The sequence below is a fragment of the Dermacentor albipictus genome, chromosome 3 (genome assembly GCF_038994185.2).
Source record: "Dermacentor albipictus isolate Rhodes 1998 colony chromosome 3, USDA_Dalb.pri_finalv2, whole genome shotgun sequence".
Lineage (NCBI taxonomy): Eukaryota > Metazoa > Arthropoda > Arachnida > Ixodida > Ixodidae > Dermacentor > Dermacentor albipictus.
In genome coordinates, this window is record NC_091823.1 from 55342209 (window position 1) to 55362680 (window position 20472).

Consider the following 20472-nt stretch of genomic DNA (forward strand, 5'->3'; position numbering starts at 1 on the left):
ATGCAACAGAATAATTACCGCTTTGCCATGTTTCTTTCATTAGTAAGCAAGTGCAGGCACGTGGTAATCGTGAGCGAGTGTTACTATGAATGCCAAAGGCGTCTTTATCTTACTTACTGATGTGCAGCATGCGGAATTAGTATGGCCGGTGACCTTGTATTGCTGCACTTTATAGCGGCATCCGGGCATTCATCGCATCCGGTCGCGCAATATCAACCGTTTCAGTGATTTCCCGATCACTCGTGCGCAAGCAAATTATTCCCCGGAAGAGAAAACTGTTGAGGATGCCGGAACTGAGCACCGGAAACAGCCCGTAATAAGCTTCCTTTTCCTGACTTCACGCCCGAAGGAAGGGGCGATTTGCGTGCCAGCTGGAGCATGCATTTGGCGAGCTAGCACTTGCGCGGCAACATTGTGGCCGACGCAGCAGTCATTACAATTATTATCAATGGACGAGAAAAATTACAATCTCGCACTGCGGCATTGACACGTTATGAGCAGTTTTTGAAGAGCAGATTATCCATAACTCTAAGGTTCAAAATTTTAGCTATACAATCTACTGTGAGGCCTAGCGAGTTCCCACGTATGCAACCTGTGCATTATTGGATCTCAGTTCGATCACACATTCTTGTTTCGAGGTCATATTATCACTGCAGTATTTCAGAAGTGCTTGCAGCACTAAATGGCATAGGACACGCACGCACGCACGCACGCACATGGCCAACATATGCCAAGAATTCAATAGGCCAACTAGACTATGCTTAACTTAAAATCTTTCCTTAAAACGTTTAATTTCATGTATATGTGGGTCACACCTGCAGCAAACAAGTGGTTCAGAGAGATTCCTGTTTTCTGAGTAACGAGGCTTCTTGATTTATTACCAAAATGCATACAATAGGGCACACCACCAATACCTTGAAAGGTATTAATACGATATGATAACCGAACCATGCGCATTCAAACGTAAGGAAGCACAGGGTACGCATTCTCGCCCGCGTGTTCACCGAATATCGGAAAACCTATTGTAGTGCAAAGTGTTTCTGCTGTCGGTCGCGTTGGTTCATTGTGACGACCTCCTAATATTTCTGAACTCCAACTTCAAACTTGTACATGCAGAACGAGCTCAAATTCCCGGTTGTACGCGGTATACGCGTCACAAGAGCGCATGCAGTACCACTTTCACCGACGAAGTAATACTTTAGTGAGGGTTCCAGTTTTCTGCGAGCTGAGAGCGTCAGCCGCCGCCGAGGTGGCCGTATGGCGGCGCTGATTGTACAAGCGGTCCCAACTCCAAAGAGAGCATCCCCATCCTGCTGCGTGAACAAGCCACCGAAGCACCGCCGTCTCCGGTCCGCTACTCTGCTTCTGTTATCGCTGCTCACCGAGCCCGTTGCCCCGTGTCGCATTACTCGGTTTTTCCGCTATGGATTCCTGCTAAGGAGTGCAAGTTCGTAGGGACGGCCATGCTACGTGGAGTGTGGCCGAGCCTGGCATTGCCCTTGCGGTCAACCTGCACTAAGAAGTGGTGTCGGTGCCGGACGTGCGTTGACTTCCGTTTGTGCCCGATGTGCAATCGGGACTGTCGCGCTGAATTATGCGGACGTCGCAAAATTTCAAGATACCCCTGAATGCGGCTTGCCCGCGGGGCTTGTCATCTAGAGGTAAGTGAAATTTCTACAGAGATCGGAGTTTGCTAAGCGTAAAGCACTTGCACGCACCGCAATGAAAAAATACGCATCTTTTGTTTTCCTCTTGCTAGCAAAAAGAACTTTTTTTATTTTATTGATACGATATAAGGAGCTTTTAGCGCACAAACACATCATCAGATACCTCTTGGCTTGAAAGTTTAGAAATTGAATTATGGGGCTGTGGCAACGAGATTAAGAAACTTTATGCCTCTCATCTGAACACACGGACAATAAGTATCAATGACACGGTGTTAGACCCGCTTGAACTATGGGCGTCAAAAACTGATGAAGGCATCACAGAACGCAATCAGAAACATGGTATAAAATCCGCACATGGTAATTCTCATACATAACAGAGCATGTGCAATTGGCAGTTTCGTTCATCCCACGCACACGCACGCACACGCACGCACGCGCACGCACGCACGCGCACGCACGCACGCGCGCACACACACACACACACACGCACACGCACACGCACGCACGCACGCACGCACGCACAAACAACACTGCGCTAAGTCAGCGCTAAGGTGAAATCACACACAAGCACACACACCTCTAATGGTTTTCGTCCACTTCGCGCGTTCTGCTCAGAACTGAGGCGACTTCAGGTACACTGCAATTTCGCTGGTATGATTCCGCTCGTGTTTCCTATTGAGAACAAACCTTAGTTTGTTAATAATAATAATAATATTTGGGGTTTTACGTGCCAAAACCACTTTCTGATTATGAGGCACGCCGTAGTGGAGGACTCCGGAAATTTTGACCACCTGGGGTTCTTTAACGTGCGCCTAAATCTAAGCACACGGGTGTTTTCGCATTTCGCCCCCATCGAAATGCGGCCGCCGTGGCCGGGATTCGATCCCGCGACCTCGTGCTCAGCAGCCCAACACCATAGCCACTGAGCAACCACGGCGGGTAAACCTTAGTTTGTTGTCGTGGTTGCTGCTGCTGCTGTTTTTCACAAGTAGTTTTGCCCACTGAAGAAGTACTGTGGTGTGAGGTTCGGCTTAGAAGTGATAGGTCCACAAAAGGACAGGCGCAGTCATGACGACACCCGTCCTGCGTAAGTGTACCTTGTTTGTCCGTGGTTTTTAGCGTGTAGTCCTTCCTGTACATGATGTTTCTTGTATTACGCTTCATCCGACAGCAGTCGTGCTAGCCGGGAGCCAAACACGTAACCTTCTGCCCATCAGAGGGACGCCATAGACGCTGCACCACTTCGGCGCGTACTATAGTGTAACGTTCGCGTTTAGGAATACCTAGCGGCCAAAACAAAGAGTGTGCTTCCCCTATAGCCGGTCTCTATTTATATCTCTGTGCATGCGATCTTTGTATAGCTCATTCGATATCATGTGTGCAGCAAGCGATATCCGAAGCAGAGACAGCCTTTTGTGATGCATTTGCACACGCAGGCTTTGGGGGCAGATGGCACACCCTAATTTCCTTCTTGTCTACAATTTTCCTACTTTGGGCTTCTTCAAAAATGTCGTATTGTAACTTTGTGCACGTTCGCATGGTTTTCCTACCATATTGCAGCTTTATAGTGCCTGTCACCTAATCGAATGTTCATGGATGTTTCTTTTTGTTTTTCAGTGAGAGTGGCTGCCGTGATCGCAGTCACATGCGCACTGTGCCTTCTCCTAATACCTCGCCACGGGGGACTGAAGACAGCTGTGGAATCTGCGAAATACAAAAGCATCCACACCAATGTGCTCTCTATTCGTGACCGCTCCAGCAGAAAGGATAACTATGCGACCTTACGCAAAGTTGCAGAAGAAGTGTCAACGGGAACAGCTCCTAAAAAATCCTTTGATGCGAGCACACCATCCAACACGCACACCGCGAACGAGCGCTTTGTTGTGAACACAGCCCAATGCAAGATCCCAAACTTGGATCCTTTCGACGCGTCGATAGTGGAGTTTGTGAACAAGATGCCTCCCGTGGACTGTTCTTCAGATTTTCCAAACATCACATTTGCAAAGGTATGCGCATTGACCTTTATATGGAGCGAACAGTTATAAATCCAGCTGGTGTTTACGTTATCTTAAGAAACCTGAATGCTTTGTTAAATTAAGGGGCACGACTCATTAGCGGTATGACGCATGTGTTCCCTCCTAGAGCCCTCGTCAGTGTTTTTCAGTGAATATCATTATACAAAATGCTTCAAATGCTGCATTCTGCGACAATGTTGAACACAAATTTTCTTCGCGCTTTTTTTTCTTTGTGCAGAGAGAAATTAGCAAGTTTTCCTAATGCTATCTTGCTCGTTATTTCATGCCAGTGCCGATTATAAACCGCTTTGTTCCTTTTCGTATTCCTGACGGCGTGCCTCTCATTGCCTTATATCAATGGCATCTTGATTCTGTAATCACGTCCTCGCACCAGTAATAATTTCCCATGTTTGTCGTCCTTGTACCCTGTCGCATATGAAAATGGTTGCCTTATTTGTTCTTTTGCGTCCTAGCTTAAATATTAACGCGCATAGCTGGGCCCGTAGACACGTTTAAAACCGCGACATCCAGCAAAATTCAATACCATACTATTGAAACTATTATTGAAGAGTTAGAGCCGCAATGTACGCTTCTATATACTCTCTCCCTTTGTTCCTCTTTCTATTCTTCTTTCCCCCACCCCCAGTGTAGGGTAGCAAACCGGATGCTGTTCTGGTTGACCTCCCTGCCTTTCTACCCTTGTTTTCTCTCTCTCTCTCTGAACGATTTGCAGGATTCATGCAGATGTGGGATTTCTAGGAAACAAGGTGTCTTGCGTAAACAATTATGTTTGAAACGTTGTGGTATATGGTCTTGTCAGAACAAATTGCTTAAGTGTTAATTACGCAGAATGATTCTGCTGGTGTATAAATAGAACCCAAAGAATTGGCCATGGTCATCGCAGGTCTTTTTGGCCGCCTTAAAGTTTTTCTTATTCATTTATTCTAGGATAAACGGATATATATCAATGCAGCTATCTTGCCGCGAGTACTTCGACAGCACACTCTGGAAAAATTTCATTGCTGCTACCGGCCCTTCTTCAGGAGTTTGAAGCCCCAAAGTGACGATGACATTGTGTGAGCACTTCAATCCACTAATACATATTTGCTGTCTGTTTCGAAATGCAAGAGTCCTACTCGGCTGATGCAAATAAGGGCCTCCCTAAATGAACCCGCAACGTCCAATAAGGAATGAACAAAAATTATTGACTAGCATTATCTCTGAGTAACATAAGCAAGCGTAAAATATAAACAATGACTAAGGATGCAATTTAAAACAATAAGTACAGCTCTGCTGATAACTGGAAAGGAACACTAATTAATAGTTGTGGCGAAAGAGTACAGTTGAGACGATCGGCAATAATTAACAATTACCACTTGACATAAAAAATGCAGTTCTAGACGCACACAAATGTAGCTACATTCTTGCTACAGGCACAGATTCTTGAAATAACTTGCCATGAACTTAGGGGGGAAACTTTTTTGTTTATGACAACAGAAATTGGACAAGTTGTCGTCGTAATAAATATGAACTTTCTTGTACTCGGCAGGTTTCAAGTTGAATGCATCCCCTTCCAAGACGGAGCTAAGGTACCTTACGAATTCGTGAAAGTGGAATGCTACAATGGAGATGCTTTGTTTTACGTCAACTACCACGCTTTCGTTTACCCCAAGAAATCGTACCAGCGTCGATTCAAGGAACTTTACGAACGGAACACCATGGGTACCAGTATAGTGTCCTCATAATCGGGGGTCGACGGAGTCTCCCGTTTGAACGCTCACCGCAATTTCCGGAAACCCTTCGATACCTCAAGCAACGCATGGGTGCCGTCGAAATGTTCGGCTACACCAAGGTGGGCGACAACACCTTTCCCAACCTCGTACCACTACTGACGGGTCTCACAGAGAAGGAGTTGGCCTTTGGAGTCTGGGCCGAGGACGAACACCTCGACAGTCTCCCCATGCTGTGGAAGTCATTCGCCTCAAAGGGCTGGAGCACGCTCTATGCCGAAGACAATCCGACGCTCTCGACCTTCAACTACGTCAAGCAAGGCTTTCTTGTACAGCCTACAGATTACTACTTCAGGCCTTTTTTGAGCGCGTGCGAACGAGAAGTCGGTCACCGAAAACCCCTCAACTGCTACCATTGCGTAGGTGCCCAGTCCGAAACTGAAGTCGTACTTGATTGGCTTCGTTCATACAAGGAACTGATGCTCAGGTGGCCTTCGTTCGCTTTTGTTTGGATTAATAGCGCCACTCATGACGATTTTAACGGCGGATCAACGGTGGACTACCTATACAGGTTTGCAGTTTTAGACAAATACAGATGCGAAGGTAGGCAAGTCGAGTTTGGCGATTTGTAAAGCTTGCATTTCGAGCGCCGCTTGAAAAACAAACACTGACTGTAGAGATTGTGTCATCGCTTTATCATGCAACTTACTGGTAATACTATATTTTTATCAGCAATAGATTTAGGCTTTGTTTTCGGTATGTTATTTACCCATCCTTTCTTTCTGTTCTTCGTCTAGTCATATTTATTCTAAATATGTTTCAACTAAAATTTATGTTTATAGACAGCACTGGGCTCTTCTATTTCTTTTAGTGTGTGTATTTTGTGAACTGCTGTAAAAGGTTCAAATTAGGCAGCGAAGGCAATAAAACTGTAGGCGTCCTTGGACATAATGCTTTTAAAATCCTTACTACAGCCAGCAATGAATTTGCCGAGCTCAATAAATTATGGTCAAATATCACTTGTGATCATAACTTCGCTCTCAGCCAGAGTTACTTAAATTATGGGGTTTTACGTGCCAAAACCACTTTCTGATTATGAGGCACACCGTAGTGGGGGACTCCAGAAATTTCGAACACCCGGGGTTCTTTAACGTGCACATAATCTGAGTACACGGATGTTTTCGCATTTCGCCCCCATCGAAATGCGGCTGCCGTGGCCGGGATTCGATCTCGCGACCTCGTGCTTAGCAGCCCAACACCATAGCCACTAAGCAACCATGGCGGGTAGGCAGAGTTACTTAATTCGCACTTCCTGGATAGTTTCAAATAACATTAAAACAAAATAAATGATTAACATAACCATTGCCTGATTACGAGCACACAAAGCAGAAGTCCCCAGTTGGACAGTTTGTAAGCGTATGATCATTTTGCTAGAAACCTTGCCAAGGAAACAAATTTACCATTGCAATTATAAGCCGCTTCCCTGCGTTCTTTTACTGAGCTTTACAATCGGGGCCTCTAAACGGGAAATGTATTTATCCTATATCTCGTTAGAGCAGGTGCCACTGCATCTTAAATATTAGAGAGATGTAGCGTGTCTTGTATTCCCGTGAACGCAAGCGACTGGGCGTTTTAGCGGATGAGGGGAGTCGCAAGCGTGAAATGCCTGCGTGGTGCAGCCAGAAAATTCTGGTGTTTGGCATGCTAAACTCCAGATGATTGTGGGGTTTGACGTGCCAAAACCACGGTTTGATTATGAAGCACGCGTAGTGGGGGACTCCAATTTGATTTTGACCACCAGGGAATCTTTAACGTGCCCCCCATGCACGACACGGGTGTTTCTGCATTTCGCCCACCATCGAAATGCGGCCGCGGCGGAAGGGATTCGATTCCGCGACCTCGTGCTTAGCAGTGCAACACCATAGCCGCTGAGCCACCGCGGCGGGTGTAGTGACGCAGAGCTCAACCAGTTATATCATCTCTGATATTTCTGTAAGCAAATTTATTTTACTTTGCTGATGGCGTACATTTTCGGCACTTACTTCCTGAATATTAGCTGTGTTTGTCTGGTTGACCTCTGAGCTATGAGATGGCTGCACCGTGCAAGACGTTGACGTTTGCGCCTCCACTTATCCAGTAAAAGATACAGTCCGCTTGCGTTTACGAGAATACCGGATCCGCTAAAGCTCTGTGCTAATGAATTTGGCTGACAAATAGCGAAGAGAAATACTAACGATAAGCTTTGTCAGCACGGATACTGTGCGTCTGCTTTAATGTATTTTTCTCTAACAAGTCGGTTATACCTGCACACAATGTGCTTTGTAGAGAGGCAGTCACAAGTAGCCACAGCTACGACCACTGCACGATTTATCATGGAAGCAACCAAAGGGCTGCCACGAATAGCAGGGGAAACATTTATCGCAGGAACTTCTCCACCTAAAGAGGCGTCGCAAGTGTTGCGTAACGATAATCGTGTTTAAACATCGATATCTCTTATCTGTTTCAGGTCTTTCTTGGAAACCCTTCACCAGGGTGCCTACCTGCACAACACAATCGTGCTCTTCATGAGCGACCACGGGTTTCGCTGGAGTCCTATAAGAGCGACTCACGCCGGTATGCTCGAGGACAGACTTCCCTCTCTGTTCATTAGCTTTCCCCGACGTTCAGACGCCATCACCCGGACATAATGAGGAACGTTCACGTCAACGCCAGGCGGCTAACGACACCGTTCGACCTGCACACCACGCTAGCGAGTCTGGGAAACTTCGACGGCAAGCCGAGACCCCTGGACCTGGACGACTACCCAGACCATCTTCACTCAGCCGTGCTGGAAAGGGCAGTCAACCTCTTCGGCGAAGTTCCGAGCAACAGGACGTGCGAGGAGGCTGGCATAGATGGGCAGTGGTGCGGCTGCCGAGAGAGCGCAGCCGAGGATCCTAAAAGCGAAGCAGTGGCCCGAGTCGCGGCGGTATTGATTGACGGCATTAACGCACTCACTGCACCTCACAAGAACCGGTGTGCGCGCCTCAAGCTTGCGGCTGTGAAAAGCGCTCGCGTGTACCTCCGAGACTCGGCTGCCACCTCGCTCGACTACGTGTTACACGTCGAGACGGCGCCAGGGGGCGCGATATTTGAGGGCACCGTGCGAACGTATAACAACGGGAATCCTTCTAAGGTACTTGGGGACGTGTCGAGATTAAACTTGTACAAAGGCACGGCGGACTGCATGGAAATGGCACACCTAAAAAAATTTTGTTCTTGTACCTCGCTGCTTAAGGAACCACCAAAATTAAATAGTATTAGATAAAAAATTCAAAATCGATTCCACTCTGTGAAGGTGGATGACCAGTGGAGCTGTATATATGGCGATAAATATGTTGATAATAAATCTATTGATTGAAAATAAGACATATACCCGCAATGAATTTCGTTTTCTATGGCTTTTTTGTTTTATTAAATTGCACACTCAGTGTTTTTTAACCTTTTTTTGTGTGCTTTTTGGATTTATAATTTGGTCTACAAGGTAACTATAGCTTTATGATCACTACGATATACGGCCAATGGCTCTGTGACAACACTTGAAAGGTTCTTGGCCAAAGTGAGGTCAATACACGACCGATGACACGTCGTGGGCACACTGATCTTTGTGTAACACTGTATGCTAAACTTTTCCAAGAGAAACGCCACGAATCACTTTCCGTCTGGCTGAGCCATGTCTATTTAGAAATCACCCCCAATTACGGTGGGAGTAGAGGCGGTAGGGGTGATCCAGCCAAAGGTGCATGCGGCACGATCTTCGTCCGTAGTACGTTCCGCCCGCTGTCACCGCGAACATCCCCGCTTCTATTCCCGACGACGTTCTTCGTAGGCACGCTGTTCTGCCACAGTCCTCACCGCATGCGACCCACTCATTGCACTGATGGAGGGAACTCAGATAAGATTACGTGGTTCGCCTATAGAGCCCGTGACGCCAAGCCACAATCCATACTAAACAGTGTGGATTCCGGTATTACTTTTTATTACGATATTTCTTTATCACAACCCGTTTGGACATTTCTCGCAATTAAACGCAGCTGGGGAATAACCGGCGACGTACTTTTGCTTCATGCTTTGGTTCCTTTATCTCTGCGGTGGCCACCCTCATTTTTGCCTCCGCTCACAAACCACAAGAGCCTAGCGTATAACAACTCCGCTATAAAACAAAGACGACGTACCTGTTATGGGCGAACCAGGCAATTAAATATAACGGTGATCGAAATAAAAGCTCCGCTCGTTAATAATGTATGACGAACTCTAGAGAAACACGGGTAATATTTACCTGATGTTCATTCTGTATATTTTGGACGTACGGACAATTTCACTTTTTGCACATTCATTTTGTGCCGCTGCTTTCTATTTAGTGTATTTGCGGTGGCAGAACTTGCGGACTACAGTTTCGATGAACTTCGGGATAGAAATAATGTTTAACTTTCGAATGTCAATCTCATATGTATAACTGTAGATCTTTCCGACATCAGCGCGGTGCTTAGAAAAACCATATAAAGCATAGTTAGGGGCACACTCGTCTCAGGTACTGATGCATCCAGATTTATCAGTGCACATTGTGGAAATAAAGCTTGTCGGGATGAACGCATGGGCATCGTTTTAATTCCTAACATGACAATAGATATTATGGCCTTGCATAACACGCCTTGCATATAGCAGAACGAGCGGAAACACTTTAAATACCTGCTGTACCTGAGAACTGTTCCAAAGAGAGGAACAAAATAAGTTTAAAAATAACATTGGTGTCACCAGTCACATGTGGTGTGAATGTTAGCGCGTAGTGCTTTCTTTAGTGCCCTGTAGCGATCGACACCCTGCCTTGCACATTGGTCTGTGCGCATCAACCGTCTGCTCAAAAAGGCATCCTGTGGTAGGAAGAATGGTCAATCAATAAAACGAAACTGTGTACAAGCACATAAGGCTTTGCACATGAACGCGAACATGTCTTGCAAGTTTTCATATTTGTTTGTTTTTTGCGTGAACAGGGGAGGGGGGGGAGGGGGGGAGATTTCACGGCTGCGTTACGGCTCCCGATAATACCAACGCACTAGACGTAACGTCCGGTAATTTGCATGCGGCCTTCTTGGATAATAATAACAACAACAACAACAATGATAATAATAATAATAATAATAATAATAATAATAATAATAATAATAATAATAATAATAATAATAATAATAATAATAATAATAATAATAATAATACTTTATTCCACAAAGTTACAAAAAAAGCAGCGTACATATGCGCAACACAAGCCACCGGCAGTAAGTCAGCTTGTGACCAGCTTCTGGGCAGTCAGTGCTACAACATACTTATTCACGGCATGTTCACCGCAACTAGCACAGTTACTGTAAGTGATATGCCCCATTCTTGGTTCCTCTCACACGGCTCGCCAATGAGTCTCGTGGAAGGTAGTAAATCTGAAGAGCATGCCTGCTTCCATGTTCGGTTCAACACTGTTTCGAGCGAAGATTCCAGCCAGTGACATGGCGAATGTGCCAAGAACATTGACGCTGCGGCATCCGACCACTCAGGAATGGGAACGCTTTTCTCAGCTTTACGAACATTCATACTGCGGCGGTTTGAAATCACAGCGCTGTCCCCGTCATTTGTACCCTCTTCTCTAGCTCAAATAGTGCACCGCGATGGACCCCTACCCAGGCATTTAACAAGGGTCTACCTCCGTACTTAACGTAATATCACGCTCATTATGTGCAGCAACACGAGAGCCCATTGCCCAAAGGCACCGCCACCGACCGGCGGTGCGGACATACGCAAAATTTGTATAGTAAATGCAAATGATTGGAACGGCGTCCCACCCTTGCATCAGCTAATCATTCACTTTCCAAACTTGTATCGCAGATGAACTTCAGGAGCAGCTGAAGCTGAATATCCCTGCTGAATATCCCTCCTGAATATCCTATGTCCTCCCGGGAACAAAATGTCACTTGCATTTGAGTTTTGTGCCGTCTTGCGCATGAGTCCCCCTATTCATTTCTTACGTTCTGCTTCAAATTCAGGTCACTTTAATATATAATGTTCGAAGCCACCAAAAGCTTGACACTGCACACACGACGAGGATGGGTCAAGTCCCGTCTTGCACCGGCAAGCTGGAGTTTGTTCTGACTGTGTGCTTAGGCGATAAAGGAAAGCGGTATCAGTTCTATTTAGACATTTAATTATACAAGGTTGATGAGGGAGAGAACACAACGAACGGAAGTGTCTTATTGTGGCCTTCTTTATGTCTCTTTTTGTATCTTGTGCAGCCTTCTTCATGGGCTCGAATTACATCGCTTAGCGCGCCCCTTCTTCACTCCTGCTTGGGCCCGACCAGGTCTGGCAATATCAACAAACAAACAAACAAACAAACAAACAAACAAACAAACAAACAAACAAACAAACAAACAAACAAACAAACAAACAAACAAACAATCAAACAAACAAACAAACAAACAAACAAACTATTTGGAGGTCGCTGAAGCTTCGCTTTAAGAGGGGCACGCGATAGCCTTCAAAGATTCCTGAGTGCTTCTCACGCTTCCCGGCAATTGCAGCTTATCTAACCGCAATGTTTACCGGAAACAGCTGGCGGCGAACGCTATGCATGAAGGCGAGCTTTCTTGTAGAAAGGTGGCCTCTTTCGTGGGTCGTTCCCGGAGATAGCGGACAGCCACCCCCCCCCCCTCTCCCCCCACCCCCAAAAAAAGAACAACTTTCAGGTTTCTGTTATTGTTTCGCACTTTTAGTATTTAAGTGTGAGCAGATTTAACATAAAAGTCATGCATGCGATGTCAGTGTATTGTCTCACAACATTTGTTTGTGGGCTGTCATTCTCAAAATTCCGAGGAATAACTTTGTTAAGAATTTAAGACGAGACATGAGCAGCTTTAGTGATGGAATGGTGCGGCAATATAGCCCGCATATACCTCATGTCATATGACAAGGCGTGGTATAAACATAGACCCAAACGTATACGGCTATTTTCGCTCACGGATGACTCCGCCGACGACGATATCAGGATCGGATTTCTTGTGGCAGAGGGCCCTTAACGCTATCGCGTTAAAAGAACAAAGGATTTCACTCCTCCAGCTGATGGCTATGGTGCTTTCCCATGACAAGGAGTGGAAGGCAGAAGGCTGCTCCGGCTCCACCATGGAAGTGATTGAGCGTTTACTTTGACGATACAACTGACGATACTAACGATATATACGTCCACTTCACTTTATTGTTCTTACTGACAAGCTCGCTATTCATGGCTCTGGGAGCCCTCTAACCATTCGCTCGTGATCCCCTCATGCACCGTCGGGTGGGACAGCAGGACAACTGCGGTCGCAATGGCCGACGTTGGTCTTACGCCTTGAGCATCCATGTTATTGCTCTTGCAGTAAAATCGAAGCCAGCACAACTAAATTTACCTATGTAGTGCAACCCGGCCTGTGCTATACATTTGCCCGACATTTCGCAGTTGCTTTCTCAACATCCAATTACGAATAAATTAGGCCCGTATGCACGTAACTTATCTTAACCAAGAGCGTTTTTAAATAGTTTAGCTTTCTTCAAAAACTACGGCCGCAGTCGAACACTTCGAGAGTGGCCGTGTGAGAACTGACCGCGAGTTTTCGAGTCTAACCGCTTTTGGGGGCTGATCTGCAAGATAGTGCAACCTGACACCGTGATAAAAACGGCAGTACTGTACCACCTTGCGTTGGTGCCGGTAGTATCATAGTGGTGCCATGCGGTGGTACGGTGATCAGGAGAGCGCACTTGGATTCTATCCTCGTGACAGCTGGCGCCGAAACGCTGTCATTGAGGCTCTGCGCCTCTAATCGAAGACGCTACATGGGGCTCCAAACTAGTCCTTCAGGAGGTGGCACTCGAAGTACCGGTCGGCCCCAGCGCACGGACAAAACACGATGATAAAGGGACTCCACCCACGACAGACAGTACAACGTAGTGCCCCAAATACTATACTCGCGGACAACTTCCTGTGGCAATAAAGGTAAAGCTACGGAGGCAAAGCTCGAACAACTGAGAGCGCTTCTTAAAAGAGATCCGCATTTCCATCTACCTTAGGTTAAGCTGGGGAAGAGAAAACATAAACACCTCATTAGAAACAGTTAAATAACATAAAACACACACGGGATATAAAAGTTTACTTATTCTGTTGCGTTTCTCTTCCGCGTCTAGCTGGACAAACACAAAACCGTACACGTGAGGCTGCGTCGATTCAGCGTCTTTTCCGAGCAACCAAAAGCACTGTCAAATCCTGGCGGACCACTTGGCGCCGTAACACATGTGCAGCATCCACGCGCCCTAGCTTTCCCTTCATTGCACAGAAAGTTGTCCGCGAGTATTAGCACCTCAAAAAACATGCTAAAACCATTCTTGGATAGCAATCGGAGTCAGGTTATTACAAAATGATTTCTCATTCTCTAGCATTCGAGCATCCAACCTACATAACCGCGACTGATGTGATAATGGGTCAACAGCCGCGGCGATGGCCAGTTTGTGACATTCGCGCCATAAATTCGTGCCATGTTGCGAAGTGATGCAATGTTCAACAGCTTACATAAAAAAACAATGCTACACAAGCCATGCATGGTGACTACATTGTATACGCAAATGCAATGGCAGTTATGCGCTACGGTGCGTTAAGACACGATTAATAATATTGTACACGTTTATTGCGGCGGACATTATATGTTATGTGATAGGTCTGACATACATAACCGAAGCAAAACATTTTATAATTGGGATACTACCTCCAAATGCGACCGTTAAAACTGTTTTTTTTAACAATAGGACCGTTTCTTTTTGTGTGCGTGAGCAATTTCGGACTGTTGGTGCTCATACACACCCAGCTTTTCTAGTTCTTCTTAGTGAAGTGTAATGCATTGACTATTGCCCATGTCTCCATGTACACGAGAAACGTTTCTTCGTGTATGTGAGAAAAGTGACCATTCCCTCATATTTGTTATGGTGAAAATTTGCGAGCAGGACTCAACCAATACCACTATCCAAGTATGCTGAAAGCATTGTTTTGAGACGAAAACAAGCTCGAAGAAATTTTAAAGCAATCTTTTTTAATTAAGAACGCCGCGAATTAGGTTAGCCCATATCTTAAGCTGCACTACCTCCGGAATCGGTCCACATGTAAACATGTCGCACTATCTTTAGGATCGGCCCATCAAAATGGTTAGATAGATAGCCGCAGAGAAAACTGGCCTGACAGTGCCAAATAGGCTATTCGCATTAAAACTCCCATGCTTAAACACAGTGATGAAAACATAAGATGAATCGTTTGGTTGGTTAAAAAGTTGAAGCTACATATAGAGAGTTTTCATGTCATCTTGCATTATTGAAACCGCATTATTGAAACTGTGGTCGTCTGTGGCGCCACAGCAGTTTAAACCAAATTAGTGCAAATTTTCTCGATAGCTAACGGCAGGAACTGGACTAAGTCACTTTCAAAAAGTTCCACCATGTCTGACTTCATCTATACGCAATGAATATTTTACCTAATCACTTCCGAGTTTTGCTGTAATAAAAACAAAGCAGAGAAAAGATTGAAAACAACATTCAATGTGTACGAGGAGTCTCAGGAGAAAATAATAAGCATGTGATCCATCATTATTTATGCTTTCATCACCCCACCCAGGAACCACCGGAGGAGGAGACGAATGGTCCCGTGCAAGGTTACTACGTGGGCTATCGTGTTCGGGGTAGCGGCCTACCATATTCGTACAAGACACTGCAAAGCGGTGCTCCATCGTCGCCTGCCCAGTCACAGCATCATGAGTGCGACCTGCGCGAATTACGGCCCCGTACCCGCTACGGCATCGTCGTTCAGGCCTTCAACGCCAAAGGTGCCGGACCGGCATCGGAAGAGGTGGCTGCGCAGACGCTGGACTTTGGTGAGATTCCAAGCGCTTGTGCGCAAGTGTGTGATAAGTGTAGTGACAACAATGATAAGTATAGTGACATCGCACCGCTCTTCGCATCAAAATATTTCCCGTGATATGCAAATGCATTACGTTGTTGTACTAAAGTAAATTTTGAGTCTAACAATTTGAGCGTAATTGTGACACTCGTACAATCTAACTCGCTATAACGGGCAAATGTAGAGTGAAGTTGCATTCACAACATCCTTTGTTACACCTACGCAAGACCTCCGCATGTATTCTCGCAGTTACATATCTTTTATTATTGTTTTTGCTTATATGGAAGGAATACGAAATCGGCAAGCTTTGGAACGAAATGAACTTAAGCATTAATAATTACGAAAATACTTTCGAAATGCTTTCATTGAGCTGTAACAAATTGTATATCATTGCAAGTTTGAAAAGTGGCTGAAGAGCACGTTCAATTCAATGGGGTGCATTTTCCGGGCTCTTAACGAGCTGCTTCAAATTTATACGTCATTTGCAATTTTCACTTGACATTCCTGGAACTATTGTGTGAACAGGGATTATACAACGTTCTAGAGCACCCTGTCGGCCGAATTTCAGATCAATTAGAAATAATAATAATTAAATGTTATCTGGGGTGAAGTTGTGCAAAGATGTTGGCATGACAGAAATCATGCGACATTATCGTTTGCAACGTACAGACAACGTATAAAAGAAAACCGCGAGAGCGTGCATCTTACAAACACTAAAAATCTTCATTCACTGAAAGCGAGGGCCCGTGTTCACAAAAAAATTTCTTTTGTTAGAAGTGTTCGTAAGAGCTCATGTCGACCATTGATAATGCCGGACATATTACTGAAGGCATCCGGCCACGGCAAACAGCACTTGCCAACAATAAGCTTTGTGAATTCGGCCCGGGTAGCCTTGATGGAAATATTTATTAAGTAAATCCGACGTTCACCATGTGATTGTGAAGTACTGTGCACCTAATCTATTCATAATATACATAGGACACGTAACTAAGAAATCGCACTGCATATCGGGAGCGAGTGATTTCCGTACATATTGAGAGTCTGCTCTTGTCCACCAAACGAAATACGTTGTCTAATATAGTCCCACGTAACTTGGGCCAAGATTTTAAATATGAAAGACGCGCTGGAAGCGAATTGAACCGAACGCATATTATTGGCACGGGCCTATAGTAACTAAGGCATATTGTTTTGTTTTCCCCGTAACTCACTCATTACATTTAGTCACCCAACGTTTTAATTATTGGCTGATGACCCGAAGTATGATACGCAAATTTGTAGAAGACATTCAGAAACGCCGACCGAGTTGTTTCCTGTACGATACGTCTCACGTAGTCCTTTTCAGGGTTGCAAACAAAGCCCGCGAAATAGGAAAAAAGCCACGTGATGGAGCGCTTGCGCAATGGTATCGTGCTGCTCTGAAGCGTGCGTTCGGTGAACAAGGTCGGCTCTCGTCGGATGACGGCGGAAATGCGTGCTGCTGGTCGAGCGCTGCCGAGCAGACAAAGAATGCCATCCCACTTTCTCGTCGCCAGTTACGATGCTGCCGACTTTGTTCATCGAACGTACGATACAAGCAGCACCATACCATTGCGCAAGTGCTCCGTGACGTGGCTTTTTTTCAAATTTCGCGGGCTCTCTTTTCAACCCGTATAAAGGACTACGCCAGACATATTGTAGAGGAAACAACTAGATCGGTGGTTTCTAAAGGTGCTCTACAAATCTGTTTATCAATTACAACGTAGGTAATTAAGCTTAATTAATGAGTGAGTTGGGGGGGTGGTTACTGAGTTACTCCTGAGTTACTATAGGCCAGTGCAAATAGTATGCGTTCGGTTCAATTCACTTCCGGCGCACTTTTCATAATTCAATTATTGGCTCAAATTACGTGGGACACCATGTATAGGTTTCTTTTTTTATTCTTTCTCCTTTCCTTTTACCTCTTTACCCAACGCAGGGTAGCTAGCCGGTACTTACACTGGCTAACCTCCCTTTCTTTCCTCCCCTTTTCTCTCTCTCTCTCTCTCTCTCTGTATAGGTCGCTTAAGTTTGTGTTGTACCTTTCCCTTTACTCCTGTTTTTCGGTTGGTTGAGCTGACCTATAAAAGATTGATTGAGTGATTAACTGATTGATTGATTGCGTTTAACGTACCAAAGCGAGACCTACGACACCCACCATACAGGTGGTCGCTGGCCTAATTTTGACCTCCTGGCGTTCTTTAGTATACACACAGTGCATGATATGCCATTGGATAGCGCTTGACCTTGTCGCCTCTTTAATATGCCGTGTCCACTCTTGCACTAGTCACTTCAGCCTGGAATACCAACTAACCCGGTCTCACACCCTGGATACCATGTGAAAGTGGCCATTCACAGGAGCAAATCGAACCCCGATGTCGTGCTCAGAAGCACAGCAAAATGTCCGCTAAGCCTTCAGGGCAGGCAAGAACGAGCTTACATAACCCTATTGTTAGCTTAATAATGGCATTAAAGATCTTCACGCCTAACCCTAAACACAGAAGTCGGATTTCGTGCTGACGTACAACAGAAATCTTAGAAAATCAGATATCTTAGATAGACCTGAAATCTGCCAGGTTATAATGCAATAATTTTACAGTCAAAGCCCCATCAATGTACACTTCCGTGCTTCTTTTTCTCATACATATTTGATTTTCTTCATTTGAAAACCTGTTAGTTGTATGTATCCTGTCTTTTCTACGTACGTGGTCTGTTGGCGCCTTTTTAAACGCGTAATGTTGAACAGATACATGTAATCTAACAACTGAAACTGTGAACATGTGTCATGTATGGGTTTCCTGACAAATTCTTTCACAGACCGGCCAGCTTCTCCTCGGCTAAAGCTGGTGTCGTCGACTTCGTCCTCCATAAACCTGAGCTGGGATGTGGCAAACGACCAGCCCGTCGACGGTGAGACCGCTGGAAGGATAATTGTGTTCGTTTACATTTTTGTTTATTTGGTTCGTCGAGTTTCTCTACCTTAGTGCGGATCTTGCTTTCTCAAGCATTACCTATGGACGGCGTTGCACTTGGAGTATGAATTCCTGATGCCTGACTAATTAGCAGTTGAAGGCTATGTAATACCGCTCACCAATGTGCGGTGTACATACACTCAGAAATTGAAGACGTGTTTTGATATACGCCAAATGTGTACTAAAAGGACTACAAGAATACTTGTTTCATTTCCCTATTTGCAAAATGATGGACATGATCAGGAAACACACACACACACACACACACACACACACACACACACACACGCACACGCACACGCGCACGCACACACGCACACGCACGCACGCACGCACGCACGCATGTATATATATATATATATATATATATATATATATATATATATATATATATATATATATATATAGAACTTGAGCGGTGCTACAAGGCAAACAGAACAAGTATTTAATTTCAACAGTTTCGATCGGTGGACCGATCTTCATCAGGATCTTCTTTTTTTGTAAAACCTGATTCGAGCGCTTGAATTTTTTCTTTGCCCCACTGTCATTCTCAATCTTAAACAGCACCCTCTTTGAATTCACGCCCAGTTTTCCGACCATATATTTTACTATTCTGTGTATTCGCCTTCATCATTCGCTGTGAAGTGCATCAGGCGTCACCGCGCCGCTCTTATCGTTTAATATAGTAACTAGGCTTGATGCGTGATAAGAAGACCAGGAAATGCAATGGAGTGTTAACAAACTAGGCGTTCTGCTTCTCTTCTGGTTCCCAATCGTTTCAAAAAAAAAAGTAATCTTCATGTCTCGCCATAATTCTAGGATTAATTGTTGGGCTAATTGGTTTTGCATAGCGGAACAGGTAGCTTATCACGATAAAAAAAGAAAGGGGACAAAGACAAGCGCTACTCAGAACTGTTAAATGGCAGGGAAGGATTCTACAGATGTATCCTCTTGTCACGAATGCGCATACATAATAATATGAACGGGAACGTGTACATGAAAGGCAGTTGCGCAAAAGGTCGAACTCAGAATCAGGCAATGCGATAGACGGCTTACTTACGCATCAATCATTGTTCTTTTTGATAAAGAACAAGTCTAGAAGAAGCAGTACCGCTCCTGCCTAGAATAGTTGTCTCCAAAAATCGAACCTCACACACACCCGGGATAACACAGGCCACATATGTGCTGCCTTATCCTACTATTGTAGAAATGAAATAATAAAATAAATGAGGAGGAACTCGTTGAAATGTGCCACTTGTGCACATTCTTCTGTGGAAATTGTCAGACCTTCTTGGCGAAGGTACGCCACTGTCAAAGTTGCCGCCTTCTGTGTTCGGGCGCGCACTTGTGGCCTCGTCATGCCGGACGCCCGGACGCAAAGATCGTCAGCGTAGAGCGAGACATTAGCAATCTGTGGTAGCGTTTCGGCAAGCCCCACTAGAACCAGATTGAAAAGAACGCGGTTCAACACTCCGGCTTGTTGGACACCACGACTGAAGGCATATTTACTTGTCGCGCCATCCTCTGTAAGTACAAACACAGATCTCCGTGAGAGATAGGTCCTAATCCACCTACAGACGTCACCTCCAAGTTCTGCAGCCTCAAGAGCTTGGAGAATGGCTTCATGGGTTACGTTGTCGTAAGCACACTCTACATCTAAAAATAGTGCCATGGAGAGGCGCTTCATGGTTTTTTGTAGCTTTACGGAGGAAGGAAGGAAGGAAATCAACTTTATTCAGGTCCTGCAGGCCACGAGAGCTTTGGGCTCTCATGGAGTGGGCGTCTCCCACGACGGAACCGGTAGGTTGAGTTTCCTGGTGGCGTCGTGGACCTGCTGGACGGCCCAGAGTTGGAGAGCGAGTTCTTCACTCCGGATTGCCTCTTCAAACATGCGCTTGTCCTGGTCGTAGTTTACGTGAGCTTGCGAGCACGGCCAGAGGAATGATACACCTTAAGGGATGTATTGCAATTGGTGCAATGAGACTTGTCGTAGAGCTCAGGCATGTAATGGTGTAATCTGTTTTGAGTGGGGTATGTGTCTGTCTGTAGCATTCTGAGTGTAACCCCTTGAGCACGAGTGAGCGT

The 20472-nt window shown here is 45.3% G+C and overlaps 1 protein-coding gene and 1 pseudogene across 1 annotated transcript in view; both read left to right on the top strand.

The window, feature by feature from the left end:
- Window positions 1-20472, top strand: part of LOC135899133 (cell adhesion molecule Dscam1-like) — a 101935-nt gene that overhangs the window by 67656 nt on the left and 13807 nt on the right. Inside the window, exons 13-14 of the mRNA XM_065428404.2 lie at window positions 15119-15374; window positions 18233-18325. Coding sequence (XP_065284476.2) covers window positions 15119-15374; window positions 18233-18325 — 349 coding nt within the window. The remainder of the gene's footprint in view (window positions 1-15118; window positions 15375-18232; window positions 18326-20472) is intronic.
- Window positions 1275-8898, top strand: LOC135899134 (uncharacterized; annotated as a pseudogene).